Source organism: Lytechinus pictus, chromosome 10, assembly GCF_037042905.1.
Source record: "Lytechinus pictus isolate F3 Inbred chromosome 10, Lp3.0, whole genome shotgun sequence".
Taxonomy (NCBI): Eukaryota; Metazoa; Echinodermata; class Echinoidea; order Temnopleuroida; family Toxopneustidae; genus Lytechinus; species Lytechinus pictus.
Window position 1 is genome coordinate 29,424,785 of NC_087254.1, and position 21,003 is coordinate 29,445,787.

General features: G+C 34.7%; 2 protein-coding genes across 3 annotated transcripts; one reads left to right on the forward strand and one right to left on the reverse strand.

The window, feature by feature from the left end:
• Positions 1-368: 368 nt before the first annotated feature.
• LOC129270447 (centromere protein M-like) lies at positions 369-6,856 on the forward strand. The gene is made up of 4 exons (XM_064105760.1): positions 369-444; positions 783-881; positions 1,984-2,155; positions 3,396-6,856. The coding sequence occupies exons 1-4, from the start codon at positions 410-412 to the stop codon at positions 3,528-3,530; spliced, it is 441 nt and encodes a 146-aa protein (XP_063961830.1). The 5' UTR covers positions 369-409; the 3' UTR covers positions 3,531-6,856.
• Positions 6,778-18,824, reverse strand: LOC129269435 (lipopolysaccharide-induced tumor necrosis factor-alpha factor homolog). 2 transcript variants are annotated; one of them, XM_064105758.1, is made up of 5 exons: positions 18,545-18,824; positions 13,169-13,208; positions 12,215-12,507; positions 11,555-11,703; positions 6,778-9,978 (listed from the first exon to the last, which is right to left on the reverse strand). In XM_064105758.1, exons 2-5 carry the CDS (start codon positions 13,203-13,205, stop codon positions 9,870-9,872), a joined length of 588 nt encoding a protein of 195 aa, XP_063961828.1. In that variant the 5' UTR covers positions 13,206-13,208; positions 18,545-18,824; the 3' UTR covers positions 6,778-9,869. The 2 variants fall into 2 exon arrangements, with proteins under 2 accessions (XP_063961828.1, XP_063961829.1); XM_064105759.1 differs by lacking the exon at positions 18,545-18,824 and adding an exon at positions 18,242-18,315 and having other exon boundaries at positions 13,169-13,329.
• Positions 18,825-21,003: the final 2,179 nt, after the last annotated feature.

A 21,003-nucleotide genomic window follows, 5' to 3' on the forward strand; every position in this document is an offset into this window, starting at 1 on the left:
ACGGCTAGGATTTGAACCTACGACCCTCTGTTTGAAACATCAGGCTTGGACAAAGAAAGTGGAGGGGCACCTTTTGTCTGCCAAACAATAGGTGCCCCTCCACTTTCATTGTATGAGCCTCACGTGATAATAATGAGTGAAAACAAAGACAATCTGCATTTGCAGATCAGCTCCTTGAAAAAAAAGAGATTTTTCTCCTCAATCCTCCAGAAGATAATTATATAACTTTAACTTAAACTGAATGCTTGCAACAGAACCAAATTTAGTGATCGTAATTGCAGGTCAATGAATACCAAAATTCTCAACAAACCTCATGTGTGTATGTAAATTAAGTCAAGATTAATTACATACTTCTTATTTTCAGCTGATTGGATTCCAGTCTATTAAGAAAAAAGAGCTAGCGGAAGCCATGATAGCACTCAACACTGACTTCTGTCTTCAAGTGTAAGTAAAATTGCTGATAGCTGTTCCTATTAATTGCTACTATTGAAACAAGAAATATCTAAATGAAATAATACAACTGAAAAATCAGGGAATAAGCACAAAACATTTTAGCAACTCCCTGAATATAAAACAAGGCGCAATTATTTTAGCCTATTTTCCAGACCAACTTTTGCACTCCTAGAATTGGTTAATATTAACAGTCAATGCAAACTGAAATAAAAATTGAGAATAAAAAGATAATAGATAAGGCCCATGGGATAGCTCATTAAGTTAAAGTATATTATGAAAATGAGGTTTAATTTCCTGAATTTTACAATGCCTTTGTTTTTAATTCCTAGTCGTACTGCTACCCAGCTACCCCTGCCATCCATGAATGATGAGAAACGGCCAAAGATTGACTTGATTGTCTTCATCTTTGATGTCAATATCAACATGAGGTAAGACCTGTACTTCAAGCCACTGGCCTTTGTTCTGAACTCTGTTTTGAATTAAGCCTTGGTCTTAGTACAATTAAATTATGAAAAACCAGTTTTACACATTTAGAAAGCTACAAACAAGAGTTTATCCTAAAATTTTAAGTGTCAAGTCCATTCCATTTTTGAGAAGGGGTTTTATATTCATGAGCAAAACAAAAATATGCAATCAGTTTTGATCAGGTGCCCGATCAAAATAACTTTTAGAGGGATGGTCCAGGCTGAAAGTATTTGTTTCTAAATAAATAGAGTAAAATTCACAGAGCAAAATGCTGAAAATTTCATCAAAATCTGATACCAAATAGCAAAGTTATTGAATTTTAAAGTTAAGCAACATTTTGTGAGAACAGTGATATGCACATCATCATGAATATTCATTAGGTGGGCTGTTGATGTCACATTCCCATCTTCCCTTTTCTTATGTTATTACCGGTACATGAAATCATAATTGTTTCATTATTTCATACACGTGTGAAACTGAATGATATGTCTCCCTTATAATGAAATAAGTTGCAGCAATGAATATCTAATACTCTTAATCAATTTTCAATCCAATGTTTTAAGTTTTTGAAAAAAAAAAAAAGAATAATCCTATTTTCATATAATAAAATACAAAAGAACAAGTGGGGAATGGGGATATGACATCATCAATTTGCTCATGAAGACAAGCCTAGAACTATTTCACCGGAATAATGCAAAACTTTACAATGTCATAACTTTGTTATTCCTTGTCCGATTTTGATAGAATTTTTAGTGTTTTTTGTCTGATTTTTCTTAATCTGTTCAAATCATATTATCCTCGTCCTAGAGTATCCCTTTGATGTAAAATTTGTTAATTTATCCAATAAAACATATTTTATTCATATCTTTCACATAAACATTTTAGAATAACCACATTCATATAATCGTGTAATGAAGGATATGCTTTATAATACTTCATTTGAAATTGGTTGACTACATTTAACTTTTTGAATGATAACTCTGATGCTGTTCATCATTCAGACATGATTTAATTGCTATTATATATCCAAATATTTCCTCATTTTTTTGCATCCTTGGTTTCCAGCTTGAAGACTATTGCTGAGTCTTTGCCACATGTAGACCCTATATACTTCCTTGGGAGGGTTTGTTTCTTAGCCCTAAATGCATCCAGTGACAGGACCCAGTGCGCTGATTTAGGAGACATCATAGCTCTGTGTGATTCCTACGATTCACCATTGATCTGTGGTGATATAGAGGTAAGAAGTCGGTCAGCCGATCAGTACCCAGCGGTCTGCACCTGCTTTGTATTCATTCCAGTTGAACTCATCCCACATAGTTAAAGGAGAATGAAACATTGGAATAAGGGGGCTTGTGTGGAAAAAGAAAAAAAAAAAAACTTTGAGAAAAATCGAACAAATAATGGGAAAGTTACGAGTACTTGAATATTGCAATCACTAATGCTATGGAGATCCTCTCATTGGCAATGCGACAAAGATGTGTGATATCACATGTGAACAACTTTCCCATTGATGGACTATAAAATACCCCCAAAATGTTTCTTTTTGCTCTTTCTAATGGTGATACAGACTCTTTATCCATAATGTATTCTTTGAAAATCTGTATTACATGTCCTCCTATAGAAAGAATACATGATCTACTGATATACGTGATAAAAGAGGCAGTTTAAGTGAAATATGTACTAAAGTAATGGGAGAGTTGTTCACAAGTGACATCACACATCTTTGTCGCATTGCCAATGGGAGGATCTCCATAGCACTACTGATGCTCATTATTTGTCAGATTTTTCTCAAACTTTCGTTGATCTGTTCCTTTGATTTTTCTGTTTACACACAAGCTTTGTTGTTCCTAGGTCTTATACAGCATGTTCGTATTGGTGTTATTGCTACTTAGCCCATTTACCATTTTGTCCATTTAGACTATACCCTTTAGTCTAATAAACACTTGATTTAACACCACCTGGTCTATGTATGAAGTGTTTCTGACCATATTTTGATTTTTAAAGTAAAATATGATTGATAAATGAAGTGGAAATTGGACCAGCTAGGCATTAGACCAACCAGCCGAAGTGGGTGTTAGACCAAGTATAGAGTAGACCAAATGGATCTAGCCCATGTGATATTTGACTCTCTGCAAAGTAGACCAAGTGCTTGTAGACCAAGGGAATCTAAAGCAGATAGCCTGGATAGAAATGATCACCTGTTCTTGGAAATCATGATTAAACATGCCATTTGTTAACAGTGCAATGAACTTCTACTGCATAAATAAATAGTGTAACACACTTTTTGTTTGTAATGTAATTAAAGATATGGGGTTGAGAGATCAGAAAATCACTGAGCATAAAATTGTGTTTGATGGGCAAAACTACAATTATTACATAATTCATTTTAAGCCAGCTGTAGAACAGGATTCTCAGTACATGAAATTTAATATTAAAGTATGTTATATTCATTGTTTGCTTTTTCTTTGTCCAATTAGACACAAGAACAGAGGGAGTCCCTGGCAAGACGCATTGTTGAGATGACAGAGATAGCTGCCGGATTTAAGCATGGTGTAAGCCCTCTCCTCGTCCAGTCCACAAGACGTTCATATCAGTTTGTTAAAAGCCTCTGATAATACTCGACTGTCCAAAGACTGCAGAATAACTGCTATTGAACATTCCAGAGTCGATTCAGAAATGTCCTTGGGCTCTGAGGTGGTGCTGGTCATAGATTGCAGAACGAACCTTTTGAAGATTCAAGAATCAGTTCAGATATGTCATTGACAGTTTGAGCCTCTAGCAAGGTTGAAATTTTCTAAAGCTTGCAGAACGATTCCTTTTAAGTCATCAAGACAAGAGGGTTAGTAATGTCCAGAATGATTCGGATGATGATGATTCAAGTTCAAGCCAAGGAGTGTTGGAACTGGTGGATAAGTCTCCAGATTGAATATCTGGAGATCTCCAACCTCCAGTCTAAAGCCTACTCTAACTCTCATCTGAGGGATGTGAGAATCATATCCTGCTAAATTACTAACATCTTTTGGAATGGAATTAAAATACTCCTACATGTAGGTATAAAGGTATAAACTGGATTTATTGACATTCTTGCATGGTATAATGATGGTAGCCATGCTGTAGATCAGGTCATGTTGAGCTTCATGACAGTTCATTGCATTCCTTTAAATTGTCATTCTGAATGAATAATACATTTTGTTGATACTTACTTTCATTGCTTATAATGTATATCAAACTTTTGTATTATTGATTGTTATATACGTTATCTTGTATTCTTATCTCTGGTGTGAATGCAGAGATAAAATCAATCAAGAAAGGAGATAAAAGCATAGAACCAATTACTAGTACAGGTCAGGCTGCATGAGATCATCTTCCATACTGAATCGCCTAAAAACTCTTTCAGACCTGGATATGCGAACATATGTGGATAAAATCTAAGTTGAATTTTGCCCAAGTCGAACAGATTTCTGTGATCCCAAGAGATTTGACTTGTGTAGAGTTTAATACCTGTACTCGTCATTCTGTGCTCAAAAAGTGCATGTTCCTCACTGTACCAAGGTGTTCAATTCATCTTTTGAGTTTGTCTTGCACCGAGTCATCTGCTACTATCTGATGTTTGAAATAGACTTTTCTTCTCCTCATTCTCTTTCACTTTGAACTCATTTTTTTCCTATTTGTCTTTTGTGCTTATGATTACAATTGGCTGTAATATGCAGAGTTTATATTTGTGATTTCCCTGCAAGCATAAAGCAGTTCTTTGCTTCAGACTTTTCCTTCATGATTGCAATTTGTGCAAGTACAAAAGAAGCAATGAAGTGAGAGTATACACTTCCTATTAATGGGAACAATTCAAATCAATAATCAATCAATTTTTGTAGTTTTCTTTTATTTTTGCTTATCCAATTAAGAGATTCATCATGCTGACTTGGTAAATTTCAAACTCCCATTGTAAATGTGTACAGCTGTGTATAATTTTAAAGATTATTTATTTCTATTAAAAAGTAAAATTGTAAATACATGAGAAAGGGAAGTTTTTTTCATGAAATCTTCTTCATATATAGCTAACCTGTATTTTTATTATCTTGCTGCAAAATGTACCAAAATGAATCCAGACTTCTAATTTACACGATTGCTCAAATTCACAATATTCAAATAACTTAAATCCAGCATTTTTTCATGGTGTCAAAATTTTACATCAAGTGATGTTATGATTATGTCATTTGAAGTCATATGATGGGCTTTTATCTTGAAATACTTTTGTGACACACAAAATTAACGAGGTATAAGATATTAATTCATTAGTTAAAAATGATCCCACTTTTTTTAAATCAAGCCAATGTTATAAAATGCAAAACTCTTATTCCCACCCCACACTATGCGACACAATTGCACAAAGATCTGACTGCAACAAAATCACCAAGTGTGCGCCAACCTACCAGGCACTGCAACTGCGACCCACTCTGTTGCAGTAGGATTGCAAACCAAATTGACATGTCAAATCTTTGTGCGATTTTTCTTCGATATTACTTGTTTCAGCCAATTAGATTGACGACATCATGGCCAATATGTTGCTACGTGTGCACTGGCCCTTGATGTGATTGCACCAAGATGGGATTGGCAACATGTTGCAATCGCATCTCGTAGTGTGCGCTGGGCTTGAATTATGTCAAATTCATAAAGCTGTTGGCAAGTTTTTGTTTAGGAAATTTGGGGTGTTGTATTAAATTAATGTGAAATCCAATCTTTGCTCATTAAAATTGTTAATAGATATTCAGTTAAAAACAAATCAACAAGCATCTGAATGTTTAAAATGAAATTAGGTTAGTACTTAGAAAATATACTCCCACTATGTTAAGGTCAAGTCTACCCTAAAAAAATGTTGATTTGAATCGAAAGAGAAAAATCCAACAAACATAATTATTTTCATCAAAATCGGATGTAAAATAAGAAAGTTATGACATTTAAAGTTTCGCTTATTTTTCATAAAGTAGTTATATGCACCACTCAGTGACATGCAAATGAGATAGTTGATGTTGTCCCTCACTATTTCTTTTGATTGAATTGTACATTTTTTTTAATACAAATTTGACAATAAAGACCAACTTGACAGAACCACAAAATGTTAAAACAATGGTAATTCCACATATTCAGGGAGGAATATAACTCCCTTCACATGACAATGAGGAGAAAATTAGAATATTTTATATTCCATTTATTAAAATACAAAAGAAATAGTGAGTGGATGACATCATCAGTCTCCTCATTTGCATACCGACCAGGATGTACATATAACCGTTTTTGTGAATTTAAGCGAAATTTTAAGTGTCATAACTTTCTTATTTTACATCAGATTTTGATGAAATTTTCAGTGTTATTCTCGTTGGATTTTTTTTTATTAAATCAACTTTTTGTTGAGGTGGACTTGTCCTTTAAGACAGAAATACTTTGGGGTGTCTTTTCACACAAGAATACTGTAGGTCACCAGTGTGCGCAACTTACAAACAATTTTATGGAGCACCCCACCCCCTTTTCCTGATATGATAGCAAAGCATCATTATCGTTTCCCATACCATACCAAGAACCATTTCATACTCATACAATGATGAAGGGAAGTGGCTTTTGCTCTTCATCTTTTTTATTGCTTCAAAATTGATATTTTATTTTTCTCAATATACATTGTAGGGTTCTTCTCTTTCTAATCTTTAGGCAAATCCATGGAATTCTTGACAAAGTCATGACATAATTATTTTGTTAATGTATGTACATATATTTGGAATTTTTGTTCATAGTGTTGCTCCCCTTCATCATTGGTTGGTAAGTACTATTGTAAATTATAATCAATGCAAAACATTGTAAACAGATCGCTTGAGTATTAAGGTGTCTTCCTTTAATATGAATATATATGTATATATGACAGACAATAAAGTGACTCCGAACTAAGAAAGCACTGGTGAAATTGTATTGATATCTAAGTACAATTATATTAAAACTTTCTTCAGCTGAAAGTAAAGCCTCTTTCAAAGATATTTCTTTCACAAAATTTTCAGCTCTTGTTCTTATCATAAGGCAGATCAAGTCGACAACTTAACCTAGAATTAACCTATTGTCAAAGACATTTTCAAAGATATTTTCAAACCATACTACAGGCTTGGCAGACATAGCAACAAGTAACTGGATTTCAAGAATATTGCTTCAAAAACAAATGTTAAAAATATATAAACAATTAGTAGGTTTCCAAGAAAGAAATGTCTGAAGATTTGAATCTATAGGTTTGTAAACAGTATCGGCCGTACAAAAACCTTTTTAGTGTTAACAGTAGGCCCGGTCACACCTTTTCAAATCTTGATGTATAACATTGATCCAAGATGTGATTAATGCACTGTTGTGATATTGGGCATCGCTCCGGCATTACTGGATGTAACAGTCCCTCTGTTAGCACTTACAATGTTTCTGTGCAGCTGGTATAGGCCTATTGTCCAATTTCAAAATAATGAATCCTACAATATGTGTATCTCTCGAGTTATCTTATATTTAAATGTTTGGTTGCCTAAGTTTGCCATATGGGGGTAGGAAAACTTCTGCAACCAAAAGTAAATAAATGATCACTTGAGATATACACATCTTGTACAGTATACATCTATATGAAAGTACCATGGGATAATATACCTCTACGGTACACATACCTTTATTCAAATTAATGAATAATAATCACAATAAATATTTGAATATCCATATTATAAAAATTACCAGCATACAATATTTTCTTTCTCCACAAAAATAAACTTGCAGCCATATCTATTCCATATTCCACATATCCCAAAATCATTGAGGGGTCTAAAGGAAACAAAGATAATTAATAAACATATATTAGCAATTCAATAGTGTACTTTAAAAATGGGTAAATTAAATCCTCCATATCTAAACAATTATTTGCAGTAAAATTAAACTACATAATGAAAATGGAATAGAATATTGAAATACAAAAATCTCCCCAAATACACAAATACCAATATACATGTGAATATAAGCACTTGAAATAGAGTATTAAGAGTTTTACTGCATACATAATCCATATTGCATATTTATCATATATCTAATGTATGATTACAAAGAGTTACCGTATGTGATAATACTAATAAGAATATTATGAAATTGTAAAAGCCTGATCACACACAATCCAACAATATACAGGTAATGTAGAAGAAACAGGATTTTCAAAAAGGCAAAAGCCACCTTTGTTGATATAAAATTCTGATTTAAAAAAACAGATTTTCCACTGATTTGAGTGATTTCTATGGAAAATTTCAAACTAAATTGTGAATGAATAATGACCAGTGTGGTGTTTCTCAGAGAGATAAGTTTGATCAAGAGTCATGCATGAATGCTGAAACACAGATGATATATGCACATAATAGTGTGCATCCTCTTAGCATGATTTGACCAATGCGGTGATGCGTTTTATATTGAATGCAACTGGGAATTTGATTGTGTCACTTAGTATCACTTATATCTTTATAAAACACTCCAATCCCAGGTATATTAATGCACTATACTTACTTTGAACAATAGTATGCATGGGTGGAAATCCCAGGGGGACGCGTCCCCCCTACCCAAAATAGTAGGAACACAATATCAAATGTCCCCCTACTATTTTTGGTCTGTTAAAATGGAGAAAAATAAATCATTCACAATCGAAATAATACATGCATTTTGGACTAAATGACCATACATTTTGGGTGAAAACCTTTTTTTTTTGCTTGTCAAATTGTTTTTGGTTCAAATTACCCTTTTTTTGAGTTGTCAAAGTTTCAAGCTCCTGGTCCCCCCTACCTTTGGGGACAGATTTCCGCCCATGATAGTATGATATCTTAATTTTTACCCTTAGAATATATCTGGTCCTAAATTATCATACTTTTACTTCATCATCTCTGTAAAATAGAAATGTAAACCCCTTTTACATATTTAGTGGAGTTATAGTAGTTACCATCATTTCATAAAACAAGACTCATTTTAGTTAAGTTGAATACATGTATGCTTTTGAATGACTTGATAAATTTGTAAGCTTGTTCATTATGCTTCAGAACATAATGCTACATTAGAATGAAAAGATATCTGATACATATGATCTAATATACCTCATCATAAAATATCAAAGCCCATCTTAATATTTTGTCAATACTCTTGTAAGCATTATTTTACACTCTAATCTTACACATAATTAGTGGCCATGGTTTCTTTTTTCCACCACTGACGGAAAATGAGAATTTTTATGCTATTTTCTCCTTTGGTACATTTTTTATTTTTCTTTCTTTAAAAGGACACTTTGAATACAAATTTTAAAAAATTACTACCAGAAATCTGCATACAAAGATCATAAATATTACATTCCTGTAATATCACAAAATACATCCACAAAAACATGCATATTTTCTATCATCCACACCATAGTATGCATTCACATCATGTAATAAAATGGAATAGTAACAACCAATTTTAGGGGATTCACCAAAACTTAGGAGGCTGTAAAATATATCAATTCTAATCAGAGCATTTAGAAATATAGATCTGTACATTTTTTTTCACTTTCATTTGGTATACATGTACCTGTATTAAATCTGATCATTCTGTACAATTGCTAACAGTTTAGCAAACCAGATCAATTTTCTTTATACGGTCAATGTTTTTATTGAAGTACATATGTCCCAAAGCCATCAAGAAAAAAGAAATCTACTTTAGAAGGAAAACAATAATAGACATCAAGAAAATTATCAAATTTTGAAGATTACAATCCATCTTCCTATATGATGGTACTATGCACAGGGGTCCTGTATCTGGGTCTTTCTGATGACAAAGCAGGGAATCTAAATGGGACTGAATTTTGGTCCTGGGCCTAAAGGAGAGGGGAGTGACCTAGTACTTGGTTGACTTTGTTCTGGGAGTTGTCGTGGGTCTCGCTTCTAAAGCTGATTCCAGCGGCCTAACTGATGGTTACACACAGGGCATGTATGGACAGCATCCTTGCAGGCATCGATACACAGTGGAATCAAGCAACAGAAAAGCCACAGTCTGCAGGTTCAAATCAAATCAAATTTGCAAGAATTACCAACATGCCATATGACGGAAGTCAAAGGAATGAAAGGATTTATTGGTACAACAATAATAATGTGTTTAAATAACAGACCTACCACAAGACTATAAGAAAAGTATGTTAACTACAAAACATTCTATTTTACTCTTATCCAATATCCAAATAACCTGGGTCATGAATCAATACGATTTTCTACCCCAACTAAATCTTTTACCGTAATTCAATATTGCACCTGTTCATATTTTCTAAAGTAAAACTACAGACACATATTCTAGGATCCATGATAAAGGACAGGACAGGAATAGAATACCCAAAGCAGAAAATGAACAGTGGGTGTGCATGTCAAGGGCTTGGAAATGATAAAAACATGCTTTTAATCCAACTTTGGTATGTTCAAGTAATGGCAACATCCATAATGAACACATTCACATTATAAAGTATATAAGATATTATCAAATCCTGTATAAATGATTGGTTCAAATAGTAACATGTGACCAAATATATTTAACTATGATATTGCCTGATGTCAGACTTCAATATAATTTTCACTATACCAATATTCTGACATCCTTATTGAAGAAAACTGGATATTTAGCTCATCTCTCAGGCGCGCCCGACGTGCCGGTCAGCGAGCTGTCCCTCCCGGGCAAGTCCCTTGATTCGCAGGCACTAATCCGCGTTCCGCTGGGCGCGGTGGCTTAGGGAAAAGTGGGACATTCATCGCAAGTAACCGCACTCTGCAAGCTCAGCGCATAGATTTTGGTTCTAATTTATCAAAAGTTGGATATAAAACAAATATATCAGGCTTTTCCTTCCAAAGCATACATGTAGTATTATTTATTTATCCAAGGTTGGACTGGCCTCTGGCTTTGCCCCTCAGGCAATAATAGTAATTACCAGACCAACCTCAGATAAATAATTCCCATTATGCTTTCTCAAAGCCTGATATATCATATTAGAATATGATCATGTGACAAAGGAAGGGTCATGACAAACACCAAACATCTTTAATCTTAGCAAATAAAAAGGTAAAAGAAACAAAACCTATTTGAAGAAATGAATATTCAGGGATATTTATATTCCAATTGTATCTTAATTCAGAAATATAATACATCAGTATAACAGAACTTAAAAAGAAAAAATAAATAAAGGCGCAGTCATTCACTAGAAAATCAAATTCCAGAAAGCAATTTTAGCATTACTACAGTGAACCCTCCTCCCTCCCTCCCCCCCCAAAAAAAAATGGAAAGATTATTAATTTTCTACTAGTCTGCATTATATATTCCCTACAAATCATAGATCTTAAAATTAACTTCAAATTAAATCTGGAACTCAGTAAAGGAACCATACTCCTATCCACATCGTAATGTTTTCAAATCAAATTTGGCAAATTTGTACATAATCATATATCACTTGTAGGCCCACTACAGCATGAAAATCTATGGCAAAAGTTTGATTAAATCTGAAAAATGAAATGCACATCCTCTGAAATACAAAGTGCAACTTACTTTAAAAAGTAAAATCTGTCTCTACATGCGACAAAAATGGACTTACCCAAAGATGCAGAGCGCCCCCATGATGAGGAGAGTAAGTCCTCCAACCTCCCGACGGACGTTAGACGTCACTTGATTGTGGCAATTCGGACATGTGCAAGCCACTGGAACATCTCGGAATAAAAGGTGATGATGGACCAATACACCAGGCTGATAAATACAGAACGGAGGGAAATGAACAGAAATTTGAAAATCGTAAGTTTTAAAATCTACTTAAGCTGAATGTTTAATACTGTCAGTATGATTCATCAAGGTCAGTACAGTTCAACATTTTTGCAACAAATAAAATTGTTGCCTTTCTCTGATCTTTTCCCAACTTTTGCCGAAGAAATGTAGAATTTGAATTCTGTAACTTGCAAAAAATCTGACATGCAGATTTACAAGTTGCTGTCAAAAGATACTAAGTCCATTGATTTTATTTTCTATATCTTTATGGGGCACAATATTGTTATCATAAAGAACAAGATTTATAACTAAACCACAAAGTATCAAATCTGAACATGTTCATTGTGTCTCCCTCCTCCAAGCATTTATGTATGCTCTCATACTATATATATGTGCAAATTCTTTTGCAGAAATTGTTATCCTGCAACATAACATTGAAGTGCTCATCAACATTCCTTTTTCATATTTATATATATTTTTATATATTTTCACAAACCTGATTAACAATCACCACATTGCTAGGATCAACTCCCTGTGGTTGACCAGTGTAGGGCGGTACAGTCATGGGAGGGGGCTGGGCTGGGTAGCCGGCAGCAGGAGGGAGCTGGGCTGGGTAACCGACAGCAGGAGGAGGCTGGGCTTGGTAACCCCCAGCAGGAGGCTGCACAGGATAGCCTGATGCTGGTGGAGGTTGAGTTGGATAGCCAGGATTGGTGGGGTAACTGGATGGCTCCACAGCTTGGGTATAAGGGGGTGGAGCTTGCATCCCTCCAACTTCTTGGCTTTTATCTACATAAGCCAACAAAGAAGTTGTCACAGATGAAAGGAATATAAAATGCTGCCAAAGTTTGTAAGAATTTTCAAGGTTTGAGAGTTGAAAGTTAATATTGAATTTATTGATTTTATAGTTCTCAAACATTAATTTTACTTTCAATAACTTTTTTAAATGAAATGTTATATTTGAAAGAGGCACAAGAAAAGTAAAGAAAATTATCTTTGACTGATGTGTAATTTTCCAAAGAAAAAGAAAGAATCTGAATCCGAAAGGTTATTCTAATTCATTTGTACTTAGCAAATAACTGAATAAGAAAATCATGCTAAAAAAGGTATTTAATTTCATTTGCATCCCATAATGTTAAAGGAGAGTAACTACAGTAGTAATTTTCAATTTTCATTTCTGAGACAATTTAACTGTTTTTCTGCTTGTAACAGCACAGGAACCATCTCATTCAATACTTTTTCATCTCCTTAAAGGCAAGCACACAAGCAAAAAGAATAATCCAATTCTACCTTGATCATTTTTTTTTGGGGGGGGGGGGATGAATCCATGTAGCCCTAGTATTCAGTCAATTTGAAAGATCTATTCAACTCCACTAAAATATGGATTGCGACTGTATGAATGTGTTCATATTCCATTACTATTATATTGTTAGAAAAGAGGAAAATGTACCTTGTCCCTGTGGGGGAGGTCCCTGAACAGCTGACATGTTCTGCAGATGAAAAAAGAAAGATCTTACAAATCATATGGTATTTAGATGCTTGAAAACCTGTTAAGTTACTACAACTGGGTGAATTGTATTGTAATAGAAATTCATGTAGATGAGATAGTCACTCATAATTTATTTTACTATACCGGTATAAATATATATATATATATACATTAAATCTGCAATAGAGTTTTGGCTAATTGGCTGAGGAAATCAATTAGGAATCAATTAGACATGTAAAGCTGGTACTGAATGAATCATTTAATTTTTTTTTTCGTTGTGAGCCTACTCAATCAATGCTTTAGTACCGTACCCTAAAGGCAACAATGCGGACAAAGTCTGACTGAGATACATGTATAGACGACGTCGAGATCAAAGCCGAAATAGAAATAGAGCTGTTCCAATGCGGCTGAATTTCAGCTGTGATTAATTACCGATACAGTAGTACAGTACACATTAGAATTTGCAGAGCAAATCTGGGTAAAAATTGAACTAAAATCTATTAGTTTGCTAATTCAGTTGTAATTTAGCTAGCCACGGAAGTCTAATTAGTGCCAAATTTTGGCAAGTAGATCTAATCTATATTTACTTAAAGGAGAAGATCAATTTGACAGTTGGTTTTTAAAAGCAGAAAATTTTCAGAAAAATTGCTGGTTTGATGAAAAACCATTGAAAAATAACAGAATTATGAATTTTCAAAAGTTTTAATCTTGTAATAGCACAGTTAAGTAGCTCCTCCAAATGCCATTTAAAAAAATGGAAGTGGTGTTATCCCCTTATATTTAAGGACACTATTTGTATTCGTCATATTCCATTCAAAATTCTGGAATTTGTATTGATATTTTCAATTCAATCTTTATTTCGCAAACAAGATAAAAATACAAAGAAACACCAAATGTGAGTAGATACAAAATCAATTGCATGGTTTTCCATAAAGGTTATAAAAACCTGTAAGACTGGATCACCTGGAAGGTGCTTGCATATACACGTAGTGTAACTTTAACAATTCAGAACTCTCTATTCTTTGATGTTGTTTTATTTTGATGGACTTTCATGACTCATCAAAAAAAAAATTTCTAGATCTAATTTTTCATATTAGTTTAGGACTACAGGCCTACTGGCGTTGATTCGGCAGACTCATATTAAGGGCTAAGTCTGTTTTGGAGGCTTTGAATCAGACTACAAATCTTGAACTTGTAATATTTCAGAGTCTTGGCTCAATTTTTTTTATACAAAAGAGAACTTATAAAAATCGTTCAAGGTGAGACTCAAACCTGCGTCAATGATCTCAACTGCAGTGAATCATAATATTAGCGCATCATTTTACCAATCACGAACAAGCTGATCGACACGTTGGAAATTACGCTATATTCTGTTCCATGAATATTCATGAGGTGTAGTTTGACTAAATAAATCCTATTGAGTAGTGAGCCTACCGAATCAACGCAAAAATAGTCTTAACCTATTCATAAAACCAACATATCATCCAGTCAGTCCGCAGGTCCCTATGCAAATGAGCAAATAGGCCAGATTCATCCAAATCATCTTGTGGCTGAGTGATTCATGAGATTTTCTTTCTCTGAGAATTTACCTACTTTAACTTTAGGTCAAATTAAATATCATTGCACCATCAGATAGAGTAAATGTTACTCTTTCATATTTGTCATTAATTTTTTATACAATATTTTGATAAATAAGTGAATTTCTGGCCTGAAAATGTGCCTCAAAACTGAATTTTCTATCTAGATCTGTTTCCTTTTGCAAATTATGCAAAACTTTTTATTTTGAGCCTCAATGATATCTATATCACCATAACGCTGAAATTATGTACTTTCTCACAATGTCAATCTTGATATGTGACATCTTTTAATCAAGTCAAGATCACACTTTTCCCACCAAGGTACAAGACGAGATTTCTGAAATTTTGGAGTAGCATGAAATGAAGAGTTCTGATTGGCTGGATATGGTTCACAAAACCTTTACAGGTGCAGGTAATTGAAAGAGATTACCACATGGTGTGACCTTGGAGGGGCTCAGAGTGGCAATGGTTGGAATGTGTGTGTGTGTGTATTTGAGTTTTGTCAGACGTGTATCAATCAGATATGATTATTTACGTCTGGGACCGACCTTTAACGTCACCATCCGAAAGACGTGACCAGGGCTCGAACCTCTGCATCAATTTGTAACTTCCCCACAGCTTGGATTACAGGCGCACGCCACAACGCCCAGTTTTGGAATTTGAGTGGGTGTGTAGTCTCTTTGACCAATCAAGAGTGTATTATTCTTGTTTTCATGCTGCTAATTGTACTTGGTCAATGAAAAGTGTGATATTGACACCTATATCATATATTCAGCTTTATCATGATTTAAAACTCATTTGGGCTCAAACAAAAATAAAGTGTACAAATAATAACTTATGTCAGGTGAAAATAATTATTTTGTAGCATGTTTTAGATCAAAAGTTTCACTTACATTGCAAAATTTTTTAATAAATTCAAATTCATGACCTGAAACTTTGAAAGAATGATTCTTCTTCTATACAATGATACGAGAATCATGACATTTGATACAAATTTAGAGCAGCAATGGCCAAATAAAAAGAGGCATTTTTAGTTCGTACCCAGCTCATTATATATGCAAAACCTTTCTAGTCATGAATATCACTTGGATGAAAGAAGCTATTTTTTGAGGACCTGCCTACTGACTGTCATCAGGAAAATAGCTCATTTTGATGAAAAACAGATCAGGATCAGCCAGGTTCTTCTTTGATTGCTTGATCGCCGTCAGCGCAGCAATAGCTGAGCCTACAGTATGAACGTGCTAGCCAATCCGCTTGCGCGTCCTTACACTCAGCTGTAGCTGACGGCAATCGAAGAAGAACCTGGCTGATCCTGATCAGGTTTGTCATAAAAATTCACATTTTTAGGCATATATTTTGGAAAGGTGCTGATTGTATTTGATATAAATTTATCATAATTATTTCCTCCTTTTTCCCCCGTCGAAAAGCAAAATTTAGGAGTAATCGAGGAGGGTGCAAAAGCGCACCCTTTCTCCATAACGTTAGACGCTCATGACGCTGTAGTTAAGCAGCGGTTGTTTGCCCCACCATTACGAGCCCAATGGCCATCATCGGTCTATTGATGGAGGGCTGAGACTTGGTCTGGCATATCCCTGACAGAAATAAATTAGATTTATCGGTCTAACTTCACATGTATGGTGAGACTACCACATATCGACCACCTCTTTTGAAACCGACCACCTTGCGCGCGTTAAAATTATTGCGTATTACAAACGATACGCGCGGGAGAGTAGGCGCAGTGTCCATAGAAACGGTAAGAATCAATTTTACGAGAAAAAAAATGGAACAAAGTGTAAAAGTTTTGTAGAATTAATCAAAAATGTATTGACCAGACCCAAACCCCGCTGAAAAACCAAAAAATCCGATAGGAAATGGCTTTAGAACAAATATCCGTCGTCGATCGTCGAATCATGTGCCGGAGCTCGCAGTGGAAGTAGTGAGACGATTATTTAGCATGTTGACATCGTAGAATTGATTTGGAAGAATAAAAACATTTCGCCACCGCGACTAGAATCGGCCGTAAACTTAGTGTATCGCGGGTGGTCGGTTTCAAAAGACGGGTGCAAATGAGCAAATGTAAAATCGTCGTATTTGTTGTTCGTCGATATATACGCGGGTTGAATCAGAGTCGCCGAGCGAAACATGGGAATCTGATCTGCTCAATTTTCTGCACAAATGAGACAAAACTGGGTAAAATCGATGAATATTTTCGCAGATACGATGCTTAGAAGATTAGGTGGTCGATAAGGGGTAGTTCCAACCTAGACAGCTGGCAGCCGTCTGTTTCGAGGAGTTTTTTAACTTTTTTTTTTTTTTTTTTTTCTCCTCGTACACAGACGGCTCGCTAGCGTGCAGCCACCATTAGGGGACTTGCAATGCAAAATCCCCCCGTCGGGGCTCTTCAATTTTTGTCTTTAATGAATAAAAATTTTGAAAATTAACGCGACCAAAATGCAAATTAATATTCCCTCTTGGCATTAATTGCCAAAAAACGGAGAAAAATCAAGTTAAAAGGAACAAAAACAGTGACTTACCTCGGCTGTCGCGCAAATTCACTTCCCCGTTTTATCCGATCTTAAGTAGGACCTACATAAACATATGGCCATTGAGTCCCCTGTACAGATCGCGCTAGAACTTCGGTCTCTGTATTTGGTGAGTGAAGCCAACGGAGTTCAGCTGAACAACCAACATAACAGAGACCGAAGCTTTTGGTCTAGTTCCAACCATACTGTGTAGCTTAACTAGGCCTACATTAAAATTAAGATACAAAATCAATAACAAAACAATACATTATTAATAGGGATTTCGGTGAAAATGCCACTTTCAGAATTTGTATCTGTCTGTGCACCCATGTATAAAACAAATGTGAAGCCATTAAAGGAGGAAAAACCCTATAGAAACCTATACCATGAGAAACTTTGAAGTTTTATGAATAAAATGATGTATAATTCAAGGGCATGCCTTGCCCCGCATAGCAGCGCATTGCACTTTTAATAAAAGTATTATACAGTCCCATTCATTGCATTTTGTGTAAGTTATGAAAATCTACTTTTTGCTGTAAAAAAATCTGCACATTCTCCCATTTAAACAGAAATATCTCTGTCAATATTTGACATCATGAGTTGATTTATGCACCATTCTTTTTCTTATTTCACAAGCTTTTCAATGGTACCAAATTTGTTGGGATTCCTTCAAGATTTCATAAAGTAACTGTCTCCCCAACTCAAACAAGAGTTTACTTTTCTTTTTGACAGACTAAATATCTGTATATTTCCCCCTGTAAATTGGAATATCTCCGTCAATATATCAGACAATGAGTTGATTGAGGCATCATTATTTTTCTTATTTCACAAGCTTTCCAATGGCAATGATATCAAATTTGTTGGGATTCTTCAAGATTTCAAAAAGTCACCGAACTCCCTATTATTAATTATCGCACAATGCAGGAAATTCATACTTAATCTAGATAGGATTGATAAAGGTGGGAAGACATGCACCACCACCACCGCCACCATCATCAATGATAATGACATCACCACCAACATCACTAGTCACTGAGGTAACAACCCCCAACAAAACCCGGCGAAATAGCTCCTATGCAATTCGTATTGCTGTTTCACGAAGATGTGATACACCCATCGGACCATCTGTGGATACGAATTGCATGCACAACACTGGTAAATGCCATGGAATCCTTAGTCAACTTGTCAAAACCACTTTAGTTTCAAACTTAATTAACCACATACTACTCAATACTTACCGTTATTGTTTTAGGGGTAATTCGGTCGGAGGATGTTACGTTATGACTAATCAAGACTGTCTCATCCACACAAAATGAAAGGATATATGTAGAATTTCGTCTCGAAATATTTCACGTCTGTTAAAGGGGAATCCAGCCTTGGCCATGAAATGTTGTGTTGGGAAGGAGAAAAATAAATTAAACAGAATGGTGAAAATTTAAAAGAAATCGGACAAGCAATAAGAAAGTTATAGCTGCTTTAAAATTAGGATCACTAATAGTATGTAGATTTCAAATTGGCAACTGGGTAAGTAAATTATGACAAGGGGCAAGGACAACTTTCTCATAGGCCATGTACTTTATTATCAGGGTTTTGTGGTTTTCTCCTAAGTACCCATTCCCCTGGGGCAGTAATCTAAATATAACCCAGGTAGTATATTGTTTAATGTCCTCATGAAAGAAAAATGTAATTTGAAATAAAACTTTTCGGTAAAATGACATTTTAGCCATAATATGTAGTGGAGTACACGGAAGAGTAGTCCTTGCCTTACATCACTATGACATCCCATATGTGGCCAATTTGAAGTCTCCATGAGTATAGTGATACCCAATATTTACAACTTTTAAAAATTCATAACTTTCTTGTTGTTTGTTCAATAATGTTCAAACTTTCACATATCAACTTGTCTGATTTATCTTTTTCTTATAAAAACAAGTTTTTATCTGGGTTGGATTCCCCTTTAACGTCTCTACTCTCTACCATCCACGGCAGGTATAGGTAGCTAATTGCTGTAGCGCCAATTACCAGTGCCGGTGGTGGCGCACACACACATACATATATATATATATATATATATATCCCTATATATATATATAAAACACCTTTTTTTTACCCAAACTTTGTAGATTGTTGTTTTTCAGAGGGAAAAGATATCTTTCAAAAGAAGACAGACAAGCTGAAAGGGTAGATGAAAGTTTAAACAATATCGGATAGTCTTGAATTTTGAAACAATAGGAAAGTTATATTTAAAATATGTGGCAAAACAGCCGGGTTGTAAGAGGACAAATGGGGTGTTGATCCTAGAAACTTGCAGTCAATCAGTCAATCTATCAATCAATCTATTTGAAATCTATCTTGAAAATAATTGAGAACCTGCTTTTTGAAACAAGGAGTGTAATCTGATTTACTACATTTAAATTTAATCCATCAGTTTACAACAGAATATTTGCTATTAATTGCAATTATTTTCTTGCAACACCTTGTCAATAATTTACATAGTTTACTTGCAAAGTTTAGTGATCTATCACCAGAGCAATCGTCATAGACAGATATAGCAGTCATACTTTCATATTCCTTGTTTGATTTCTTTCAAACGCTTGCCATTTTTTTTAAATCAAATTTTAATTTGGCCAAATAAAAGATATAGACAAGTGGAAATTAGACTATATATGAAACTGGGCAGTAAAAACAATGACAATTAGACTAATACAGTGTTGCAAGAAACTTGCGATCAATTGCAAGTCAATTTTTGGTCCCTAAATCAATCATATGTCTTGCAAGTAATTGCAAATTTATGATTGATTGCCGATCTGCTTCTTGAAATAAGGAGTGTAATCTGATTTGCTTCATCTAACGTTGATCTATCAGTTGTAAATTTGCAACGTAATATTTGTGATTGATCGCAAATATTTTCTTGCAACACCCCCCAAGTGGGCATCAGACTAAGGGTGGTGTATACTAAAGAGCAATTAGACCAAACAGGACAGGTTAGCCCATGTTGTATTAGACTACTTGAGAAGTAGGCCAACTGCTTGAATATAAACCACCTTTGATAGGAGAAGTCGAGTGGTTTTAATTGGGTTTTTTTTTTTATTCTTTCCAAGGATCAATAAGTCTGCCATCACCACTAATACAACAATCAATTTTATCACTATGAGATAAAGCCAAGTCTAAATTTTTGCTTTCCATACTTCATTGTTTACACCTCGTTTATTCACATCCCTAGACATGTCCGCACCCTTCACTCCATCGCCACAATCATTATATGACGGCTACAGCAACGCGTTCATTGCATCCAACACCTCATTCAATGGCTCAGACTCTTCCTTTTTCATCCCTTTTCCAAAAGCTTTCATTGTTTTATAGTTCTCATTAATATTTGGAATCACCTTATTATCATTCCATGCTTTGATCGGTTCTTTCTATTAATTGTGCTTGACCATGTTCATCTATCAAGATTTGATCCCACCGCTGCCACAAGTCATATCACTTCACAAAATTGTTCTTTCTATATAAGTCTCCTATGCAATCCCATATCCTTATCAAATCAACTCGTAATGCTCTTCTATCTAACAAAACTTACTTCACTTTTCAATCTAATTTGTCCCGATTTACTCAAATTACGTCATGAATAAATATGATGATCAAGAATAGCATTGACTCCACCTATACCAATGAAAGATGTGGAAATCCACCAAAA

What these genes read in the sequence shown, in the direction of transcription:
- LOC129270447 (XM_064105760.1), top strand. Translation starts at nt 410, where the DNA reads ATGATAGCACTCAACACTGACTTCTGTCTTCAAGT. An exon ending in ACTGACTTCTGTCTTCAAGT is followed by an intron (nt 445 to 782) that starts GTAAGTAAAATT and finishes TTTAATTCCTAG; the next exon opens with TCGTACTGCTACCCAGCTAC. An exon ending in TGATCTGTGGTGATATAGAG is followed by an intron (nt 2,156 to 3,395) that starts GTAAGAAGTCGG and finishes TTGTCCAATTAG; the next exon opens with ACACAAGAACAGAGGGAGTC.
- LOC129269435 (XM_064105758.1), bottom strand. Translation starts at nt 13,205, where the DNA reads ATGTCAGCTGTTCAGGGACCTCCCCCACAGGGACAAG. An exon ending in ATGTGGTGATTGTTAATCAG is followed by an intron (nt 11,704 to 12,214) that starts GTTTGTGAAAAT and finishes TGTATTTATCAG; the next exon opens with CCTGGTGTATTGGTCCATCA. An exon ending in GGGGCGCTCTGCATCTTTGG is followed by an intron (nt 9,979 to 11,554) that starts GTAAGTCCATTT and finishes TTGAACCTGCAG; the next exon opens with ACTGTGGCTTTTCTGTTGCT.